At 54.9% G+C, this 9821-nt stretch overlaps 1 protein-coding gene across 1 annotated transcript; it reads left to right on the forward strand.

Annotated features, from left to right (window-relative positions):
* The first annotated feature begins 104 nt into the window (after positions 1 to 104).
* On the forward strand, positions 105 to 9595 carry BUD23 (BUD23 rRNA methyltransferase and ribosome maturation factor). The gene is made up of 12 exons (XM_056108263.1): positions 105 to 202; positions 304 to 341; positions 1784 to 1879; positions 1965 to 2047; positions 2131 to 2227; positions 4582 to 4678; positions 5758 to 5808; positions 6674 to 6759; positions 7001 to 7046; positions 7161 to 7231; positions 9152 to 9241; positions 9341 to 9595. The coding sequence occupies exons 1-12, from the start codon at positions 155 to 157 to the stop codon at positions 9393 to 9395; spliced, it is 858 nt and encodes a 285-aa protein (XP_055964238.1). The 5' UTR covers positions 105 to 154; the 3' UTR covers positions 9396 to 9595.
* The last annotated feature ends 226 nt before the right edge of the window (positions 9596 to 9821 follow it).

A 9821-nucleotide genomic window follows, 5' to 3' on the forward strand; every position in this document is an offset into this window, starting at 1 on the left:
CTTTGACGGGCCTCGGCGCCCTAGCCAATGGCGTGAGCGAGGAGGCGGGGAGCCGGGTGGAGCATGCGTGTTCCGAGGCGTGCGGGGCGCCGACTGTATATAAGGGGAGCGCTGGGCGCTCGGCGGCGAGCGGCGTGCCTCGGAGGAGTGAAAGATGTCTGGCCGCGGACGACGCCCGGAGCTCGGCGGCCCGCCGGAGCTGGTGAGGCTCGCGGCCCGAGAAACCCCCTTCCCGCCGCCGCTTCAGCGGCTTAGCATCCCCGATTCTTCTCAACTTTTTTCTCTCTCTTTTTTCCCCCGCAGTTCTACGACGAGAGCGAAGCCCGGAAATACATGCGCAAGTGAGTGGCTGTGGCGGGGCTGCGGGGGCCGGTGCGGCTCGGAGAACAGCCGCGTCGGGGTGGGGGGACGCGGGGGAGAAGGCAGCGGGTCGGGTCCTTCTTTCCACCAGGGCTCCTCTGAAGCCACTTGTCGCTGAGCGACTCGACTCCGTGCACCCCGATAATCGGAGTTGAGGCGGCGGCGTCTGCTTCAAGGTGGGGTTCTGAGGGGAGGAGGGGGCCGCTCGCCCCAGCCAGTGGGGAGGCGGCAGAGCCCGCGGATGTCCGTTGCGGGGACGGTGCTGCTATGGGGGTTCGGAACTAGTCGCAGGCTGTTCCCGGCCGTACCCCGACTTCCATCAGCCCGGATCCCCCAAGCCACGCGTGGTGCCTGAGAGTTTCACAGGGGGTGTCGGTCACTCCCAAGCCCCGGTTCCGGGCGACAGCGCGGGAGCCAGGTATTTCCTGCTTTCCCCAGAGAACTCTCCCTCCTGTTCAGTGTAGAGGAGAGGTGGGAGCGACAATCTCTGGTTTTGTAGCAGAGCTGTGTGTGTGTGTGTCAGAGGTGTGTGTGTGTCAGAGGTGTGTGTGTGTGTGTGCGCGCACGCTGATTTTGGAGTCACATCCAACAGTGCTCAGGGGTTACTCCTTGCTCTGCACCGGGGGATCACTCCTGGGGGTGCTGGGGGGACCATATGGATGGGATTCAGAGATGGAACCCAGATTGGCCGTGTGCAAAAGTAAATGTCCACCCCACCGCACTGACGTCTTTTTTTCTGGCATTTTGATAAATAGCGTGCACAGGTTCAGAATTGTTACAGGGGGCTGGAGCGACAGCACAGTGGGTAGGGCGTTTGCCTTGCATGCGGCCTACCCCGGTTTGAACCCCAGCATCCTGTATGGTCTCTCCTCCCCCCCCCCCCCCCCAGCACTGCCAAGAGTAATTCCTGAGCGCATGAGCCAGGAGTAACGCCTGTGCACCGTGGGTGTTACCCAAAACGCGCAAAAAAAAGAGAAAAAACACAGCCAGTTCAGTGGCGAAAGCAACTGCCGTGCAAAAAGAATTGTTAACGACAGGATCGTTCAGTATGCTGTAACCATAGTCCTGTGACCATAGTCGCTCAGGAAAACTAGTTTGCGTTTCTGTAGCTTGAAGAAAAGGAAAAATAATGTGTTGGTCATATGTGTGGGGAAAATTTTTTTTTAATTTTAATTGGTGTGATTTTGGGGCCACACCCCATGGTGTTCAGAGGTTACTCCTACCTCTACACTCAGGAATTATTCCTGGCCGTTCTCGGGATCATATTGGATGCCAGGGATCAGACCTGGGTCGGCTGCAAATTAACAGCGCTGCACTCACATGGATTATTGGGCCCACACTAGAATAATTGTTTGTTAAACTGCAGAGAGGACCTTGGGAGTGTTGTGTTCACTCCTTTGTTGCTTGGTTGTGTTTCTTCAAGCTCGCGCATGATTGATGTGCAGACCACTATGGCCGGGAGAGCCTTGGAGCTCCTTTGCCTGCCTGAGGATCAGCCCTGTTACCTTCTGGACGTTGGGTAAGATCCCAAGACCCACTTCCCGGTTGTTTGTGCAGTGGAGCATCTTTCTATGTCCTGAGTTTCTGGTTTGACTGTCTTCCAGCTGTGGGACCGGCCTGAGCGGAGATTATCTCACGGATGAGGGACACTGCTGGGTGGGCTTTGATATCAGCTCCGCCATGCTTGGTGAGTTGGTCCTCAGCCCTTCATGCCTGGGAAGCAGTGATATAGGTGGTCTCCCCTTGACGTGTTCTTCTTTTTCAATGTAGATGCAGCTTTGGATAGAGAAGTTGAGGGAGATGTGTTCCTGGGGGACATGGGCCAGGGCATCCCCTTTAGACCTGGCACCTTTGATGGCTGTATCAGGTAAGTGTTGGCACATCTTGGAGATTTAGTCCCATAGGTAAGGTAATTTCCAATCATCAAACAGGAGATGTCAGTCTGTACATCTGAAGACTTTTAAGTATAGCGTGTAGGAGCAAGACTCCCAAATACGTGGGATTATTTACTTATTTTGTATTATGAAGTGGCTTGACACCTGTTCAGCACCAGGGCTGCTTTTCACAGTGTGGCTGGTCTTCTAAGCCTCTCGGAGTCACCTTGGTTCCATAATGCATTGGAGAGTTCTGTGGCTGTCTCATATTATTTCCTTTTTGCAGGATCTCAATAGAAAAATGGTCTAGATTGCTCCAATTTCTTAATTGTTTAAGATTCTATTCTGAGTTGTCATGGCCAAATTTTGAGCTTGTAACAAGTGTTTATTTTGATAACCTTTTAGAACATTGAAAATAGAGGGGGCTTGAGAGATGGAACAAGCTGGTATGGCATTTACTTTGCATGTGGCAACCCAAGTTTAATCTCTGGCACCCTGTGTGGTCCCATTAGCCCCCCCAGGAGTGATCCCTGAGCACCACCATGTGTGACCCATAAACTTAAAATAATACAAAAGATTTTTGACTTTTTTCTTCTCAGTTTGAACTTAGTTCAGTAGTTCCTGGGGAGTGACAGGGTCAGATCTGTAGGTGGCTCTTTTGGGGGTTTGAGTCATTTTCAACGAGGGTGTTTTGGGTTGTTGCTGGCAGTGCCCTGGGGATTGCTCGTGGGGCTCTTGCATGTGAAGTGTAGGCTCTAGCTCTGAATATTTTTTGGGGGGGCACACAGTGGTGTTCGAGGCTTCTACCTCTGTGTTCAGAAATCACTCCTTGGGCTCAAGGAAGCCTATGGGATGCTGGGAATCAAAATTGTGTTGGCCACATGCAAAGCAAACATCCTAGCTCTAGTCCTGGAATTTCCTCCTGCTCATTCTCCTTTTGCCCTTTGTTATACTGTCCAGGGCTCAGACTTGCTGTGCTGCCTACTGGTCGCCCTCCCCTTGGTGTGGCCCTGGCCCATTTGGTCGTGATATGCCAGGGTCTGCACACTTGTGGGGACAAGGACCATGATGACAGGGATCCTGAGCTGTGTGCGGGTGGAAGCAGTTGCTCTGCCACTAAGCATGGCCCCAACTCCCGATTTGGAGAAGAAACGAGAGGAAGCTTCTGGAGGCAATTGGGGTGGTTTGTGAGAACTGTCAAAGCAGTGGCTGGAGGGAGGATGAAACACTGGCACTTGGGGGAAGAATGTGTGCTGACACGAGAGACGTGGATGTCTGAGAGCTGCTGAGGTTGGAAATGATTCGAGATGCAGTCACAGGAAGTGACTGAGGAGAGGAGTGAGCGAATGACTTTCGTACATACTGGGAAGTTTTGATCATGGGAGGAGGACCAGCATCCACGGCAGAGACAAGAAGCGGAGTTGAGGATTGTAGGACTAATGCAATTGGGGCACTGCCCTTGCAAATCTGAGGACACGTGTTCCACTCCCTGGTCTGCCACATGTGCTCAGTGCAGTCCTGGCAGCTCTGCGGTCTGCTGTCCTCTGCAGTGAATTTCGGCTGTAGGGCAGCCGGCCTAGGCTCCACGAAAAGGGCACAAATGCTGCGGCTGGAAAACTTGTGCAGAAAGTGTAGCCTGAAGCACAGCTGTAACCTCTGCTGAGAGTGAGACCCTTGGTGAGTGAGTGCTGAACTGGAGAGCAAAGCCCAGTGAACACTGGCCACATGGGCGAACGCCACAATCTGATGTGTATGAGCCCAGCAGGCACCACACGGCTTCTGTGCTGTCACAAGAGCCATGGAGGAGGTGGGGGGATTCAGGAATTGGGGACAGGGGCCAAAGTGATGGGACAGTAGGTAGGGTGCTTTCCTTGCCTGTAGTAGCCAACATAGGTTCAGTCACCAGCACTCCATGTGGCTAACCACCCCCCCACCCTTTCCCAGCCTGCCTGGAGTAATCCTTGAGCATCACCAAGTATTATTTAAAAAGAAGTTAGGGACCAGAGAGATAGTACAGAGCATTAAGTGCTAGCCTTGGACTTGACTGATGTAATTTTGATGACTAGCACTGCCAGGCGTAACCCTTGAGTTCAGCTGGGTGTTTTGCCTTGTCGCTCCCCCCCCCCCCCCCCCCGGAAGCATTTCTGTAGACTGGCAGTATGGATCTTGATTCAGGCCACACTTGCACGCAATTTTCCAGACTTGTGGGGTGGTGCACACAAGAACAAAGTGCGTTGTCAACAGCGGGGGGGGCCCTGTGCTATGCAGTGGGTCGATCACTCATGCCGCAGGAAGGGAAGGGGAGAGATCCTGGTCTCCATTCTGACCTGGTCCTTCCCCCTTGCAGCATTTCTGCATTGCAGTGGCTCTGTACTGCTAACAAGAAGTCGGAAAATCCCGTCAAGCGCCTGTACTGCTTTTTTTCTTCTCTGTATTCGGTTCTGGTAAGTGGAAGATCTTTGCCCCTAACCTGGCTGCTTGCTGCCCTGCAGAAGTGGAGGTGTCCAAGGAACACCAGTGGGAACATCAATGGGATGGTGGGATCTTCCTATGGCTTGGTCTGTTTCAATTCAAAACTTAGAAAGTTTGATGGTGGCGTTCAGCTAGACCAAGAATCCCTCTCTGAGCAACCCATCCTGACGCTCCAACTCACATTTTCCCACTTCTGACTGCCTGCTGCAGGCGTGGGGCGCTGCTGAGCTCCTATGTGAGCTTTATCTTCCCATGTTGGTGCTGATGCAGACTCTCACATTTTTCTAAAAGTGAATTTGAGAGGTTAGAGTGATAGTTCAGTAGGTAAATTGCTTGCTTTGTATGCTGCTGACCTGAGTTTCATCCCTGGCACCCAGTAGAGTCTCCTGAGCACCCCAGGGGTGATCCCTGAGTGCTCAGCCAAGACTAAGCCCTGAGCACTGCCAGGTGTAGTCCAAGAACCACAGTGGGGGAGGTTAGGGGGAGGGCACACAGCCTGGAAGCAGCTATTTGTCGGTCTCCTTGGCTCCCCATTGTGCCCCGCTTTCAGGGGTGGCTTCTTTCCACAGACTGCATGTTCTGGTGCCAAGTTGGGTTTCTTTCTTACTCGGGGTGCTGAAGTTCTGATGACTTCGATGTTGAACTCACTCTCTCCCTGGAAAATTCTGTCTGCTTTCTGTTCAGATGTACCCTAGTTCTTTGTGGAACCAAGAATCCACTCAGGAACCGTCCATGGACCTTTCCTGGGACCTTGTTTTCTTACAGCTTTTCCAGGGGGTGGCCCATATATACTGGGTGCTCAGGGCCCTGTGCAGTTGGTGCTGGGGAGTGAACCCAGGGCTCTGACCTTGTGCAGGGCAAGTGCTCCAGCTCTCGGCGCCATTTGCTGCCCTCAGGAACTTACAATTTGGGGGCCATAGTCATTGCTGATAGTGGGCAGGGGGTGGGGGAGGTGGGTGGGTTTCTTCTTGTACTTGTTACCCAAAGAACCTGTGCATCTGCATTTGGGGGGACACGTTCGGCGTAGCCTATTCAGCTCCTTTGCTTACAGGCACGGGGAGCCCGAGCCGTCCTGCAGCTGTACCCGGAGACCTCAGAGCAGGTGAGCCCCTTGCTCTTGGGGGGGCGCGGGGGAAGAGGGGCAGCATGCAAGCAGTGTAAGAACCTGCTGTTCAGGAGGAGCAAGACTCCAGGTGCTGACCGGGCACGGGACCGAGTGGCCAGCACCACATCCCTGATGGTGTTTTTTTGGTTTTTGCTTGGGGGGTGTGGAGGGAGAGCAGTCCAGTGGACTGACCAGGTGGATAAAGAGAGGGTATAGACTCAAAGCCAGATTCATAAATGGGATGGGGAGGAGGTAGGGGGGTGACACTGAGAACATCAGGAGGGCATGGGGTTTTTGTTTTCTGTTATTTTGCGGCCACACCTGGCAATGCTCAGGGGGTTACTCTTGGCCCTATACTCAGGAATCACTGCTATCAGTGCTTTAGGGAACCATATGGGATGGCGGGGATCAAACCCATGTTGGCAGGGCTAACTCGACTATCGCCCTGGCCTGTACAGCAGCAGTTTGTTCCAGGACATACAAAGTTTAAGAACAGGGAGGTTCATCCTCGGAACCACAGGCCAGTGGTTGTGGAGCAAGTCCTGACTCCTCCCCTTCTCCTGTTTGCCACTTTCACTTCCTGCAGTTTACACGGGAACACTGATCTTGGGGCTAGAAAGCCCATGAGGATGGAGGGAACTGCCTGTTCAGGGGCCATCTCCACTCTACCCCAACCCCATGGTGTAGTTGGTTGTCAGGGTTGGGTCCAGCTTGGGCTGCTTCTTCAGGCTATTGGGCTTCAGAATTGCCTCGGTCAGCTCCATCCTAGGGTCTCCAGGGGGGTGCAGGGGAAGCTGCCTGCCACCCTCTCCCCAGCCTCCCTACTGACCCCCCTCCCCGCCCCCCTGCACTGTCTCTTCAGCTGGAGCTGATCACGGCGCAGGCCACCAAGGCTGGCTTCACTGGTGGCGTCGTAGTGGACTACCCCAACAGCGCCAGAGCTAAGAAGTAAGTCAGTCATGGGTGCGGTAGAGGCAGGGCCCTGCATCCCGTGACCTACAGCCGAGGGGATGGAGGTGCCGGCTTGGTTCCCAGGAGGCTGAGGTCATGGTTCACCCACCAGGCTTTCTTCGCTGTTTTGGGGCACAGTGCTGGGGTTTAAACCCCTACCTAGGCCACTGCTGTCCGCTGAGCTCCATCCCTTTGTCACTCAGCGGACTGAGCCAGGCCTTCACTGCCCTTCTTTCAGGTTCTACCTCTGTCTCTTTTCTGGACCTTCGACCTTCCTGCCACAGGTGAGTTGGCAGGCCTGTGTCCGTTGGATTCCTCTCTGGGCTGGGGGCCTAGGTCCCCCTTAGCCCTGTGGGGTGGAGCAGGCAGGTCAAACATGAGCACTTTGATTCCTACAGGGGCTGAGTGACACAAAGGCTGAGGAGGCGGCTGAGGAGGCCCCCGTGGAGTCTTCCTTTGTGACTGGGAGGTAAGGGGGTTGCCCAAACAAGGCAGAAGCTCAGTTGGCCTGCTGCCCCTTGTCAGAAAAATAATTGCTTCGCACTGAAAGTGCCTTTTCCAGTGGAGGGTGCTGGGGTTGCTTAGGGGTGACTGCTGGCAGGGGGGCTCAGGGTGAGGACAGAGCGTGCACGTGCTCCAGCTTGTTGCTCACTCCAACCCCTGGAAACGGAGCTTTAAGAGAAATCCCTCAAACGCATCCAAGAATTGTCTGCCACCCCTCCTCCTGGGGCTGCCCACTCTGGGGCCTCAGTGGCAGAAGTGGAGTGTGTGCCGGGGGGGTGGGGGGGGGCTGCAAGCAGTGCCTTTGTCCTTGCTTCCTCTGTCTGGCAGGATTTAGTAGTGGTTGTGGCTGGTCCAGAACCCACCAGCACCCTAGAACTACATTGGCTCCCGGGCCAGGTAACAACCTTCAGCCTGACCCCTTTCTCGCCATGGCTGGCAGGCTGGTTCCTTTCGAAGATCTCTGCCACGTCCTGGTCCTTCGGCCTACCTGACTGTGGTGACTTCTTCCCTCACTGCCCTGGGCCGTTTCCATCAGCACAGACTTGAGCTCTGGGCTTAGGAACGCTCCTTTTGTTCTTTGAGGGCTGGACCAGTCATCACCTTCCAGGGGCCTCGTCTCTGGCCCCCCCCTGCAGTTGTCCTCTGGGTGTGTGCCTCTGCTGGACTCTACTGCAGTCTCCTCCTACTCTTCTGGTTTCCCCATCTCTGTCCTCGGGCTGGCCTTGCCTCATTCGCTCCCCTGGCCTCCCCCCACTGTCCTGCTCCCCCCTCCCCACCTTAGACTCCTGATTGCTGCTCCTCAAGCATCTGCTGACCCGGCCTGGCCCTCCTTCCAGCTGTCTGCTTTGAGCCCCAACACTGCCCTTCACTCTGGGGTGGTGACCTTGGTGCATCCAGTTTCTGTGCGTCACACTGCCCTGAGGTGTGTGACTGTCAAAGCTCTTGGTTTTTACCCACTTTCCTCCATCCGTGTCATCCTCTCATACAGCTACTCCACTCTCGTTTTTACGACCCCCCCCCCCCCCCCCGCATTGTTAAGCCTCCTCGCTGAGTTTGCAAAGAGTGTGGACCTTCTTGGCCTTTTCACCTGTCCTGTCGTGGCAGCAGAATTGTGTCCTGTCATCTCTGGTCAGCATTTTTCTATTTTTGTTTCTATTTTGGGGCTGCACCCAGTGTGCTCAGGATGACTTCCGGCTCTGTGCTCAGGAATGACTCCTGGAGGGTACTTGGGGACATACAGGATCCTGGGGGTTGAACCCGGATTGGCTGTATGTAAGGCAAGCACCCTCCCTTCTGTAATGTCACTCTGGAACCCCTTCCTTTTGGGAGCACTGTCTCTTCCCCCAGTCACAGGTGTGTTTCTTGGTTCTCTGAGTCCCTGAGTACACTTGGGGACCAGTTTTGGGGAGACACACAGGAATGGGCATTCGGTCTTTGAGGCTGGTTTCTCAGGAGGCTGACTACCCTTGTGCTGTGCCTTCTGCTGGGAACGCTTTGGGTTCTGACTGCCCAGGCTCCACGTCAGGACCTGGTCCCATGGAGCTGTGGCGGAGCCTGGTCAGGCCCGCAGTCATGATCAGAGCGGTCTTGAGCTAGACTGTTGGGTTGGAAGTGGTTTGGGACATTTGTCACGGTCTCTGCCAGTCCAGGACATCGAGTAGTGGTAGCCGCCTTCCCTGTCCCTGCCAGGAAGTCCTGAGGGAGCTGGTCTGGTTTCAGTTGCCAAGAAGTAGCATGGCCCCCGCCTCTGCTCCATAGACGGAGGCTCCAAGTGGGCACTGGCCCAGTAGGGAACTGTCCTGAGGGTGCATCTTGGTGTGCCTCACCTGAGCGCAGTCCTGCCTCCCAAGGGCAGGCCAAGCCTCTGAGCCGTGTGTCCGTGCAGGGTCCCTTTCAGGATGACCAGGCGCTGGATGGTGAGGAACACCCGCCAGTGGGTGCTGCAGAAGAAGGCGCGCCGCCGACGCCAGGGCAGGTGAGTCCCCAGGGGCACAGGCTGGGATGAGGGGGGCTCTGGGGTCCAGTTCTCTTTCCTGAAACATTGTGTTGTGTTGCCGCCTGTTTTTTGCCACAGGGAAGTCCGACCTGACACCCAATACACGGGCCGCAGGCGCGGACCCCACTTCTGAGCAGAGCAGGAGGCCCTCCTGAGGGGCCACACATCTGGGAAGGTTCCCATATCCAAGTTCCCGTTTTTCCCATGGATCTAAGACAAGTTTTCAAGAAAAGTTCTAAGTTCTAACTATTTTTTCTCTAAATGTTTTGAGAAAAAAGTTCTGAGAGCACTTTATTTTGTTTAAAAGCAATAAACACTTTTGGTTGCATTCTGGCACTGGCATATTTCACCTTCAGTCTTCCTGGGCTTGTGCAGAAGCCTCTGGCTTCCTGAGTAGAATTCAGTCCCTTTTGGATAGTTGTGGGGGCCACTGGGGTCACTCGGATGTGCACGGGCTTGAGGTGGGGCTGGGGACTGCACCTGAGGCACGCTCCGTGGGCTATGTACAGGGCTTGCTCTTGGGCCTTCTGGAGTGCATTCCTGCTGTGCTTTTTTTTTG

This window comes from Sorex fumeus, unplaced genomic scaffold (genome assembly GCF_029834395.1).
Source record: "Sorex fumeus unplaced genomic scaffold, SorFum_2.1 ptg000199l, whole genome shotgun sequence".
NCBI lineage: Eukaryota > Metazoa > Chordata > Mammalia > Eulipotyphla > Soricidae > Sorex > Sorex fumeus.

Coding starts and splice junctions, on each gene's coding strand:
- BUD23 (XM_056108263.1), top strand. CDS start 155: ATGTCTGGCCGCGGACGACGCCCGGAGCTCGGCGGCCCGCCGGAGCTG. Junction 2,048..2,130: donor TATCAGCTCCGCCATGCTTG/GTGAGTTGGTCC, acceptor TTTTCAATGTAG/ATGCAGCTTTGGATAGAGAA. Junction 6,760..7,000: donor AACAGCGCCAGAGCTAAGAA/GTAAGTCAGTCA, acceptor CCCTTCTTTCAG/GTTCTACCTCTGTCTCTTTT.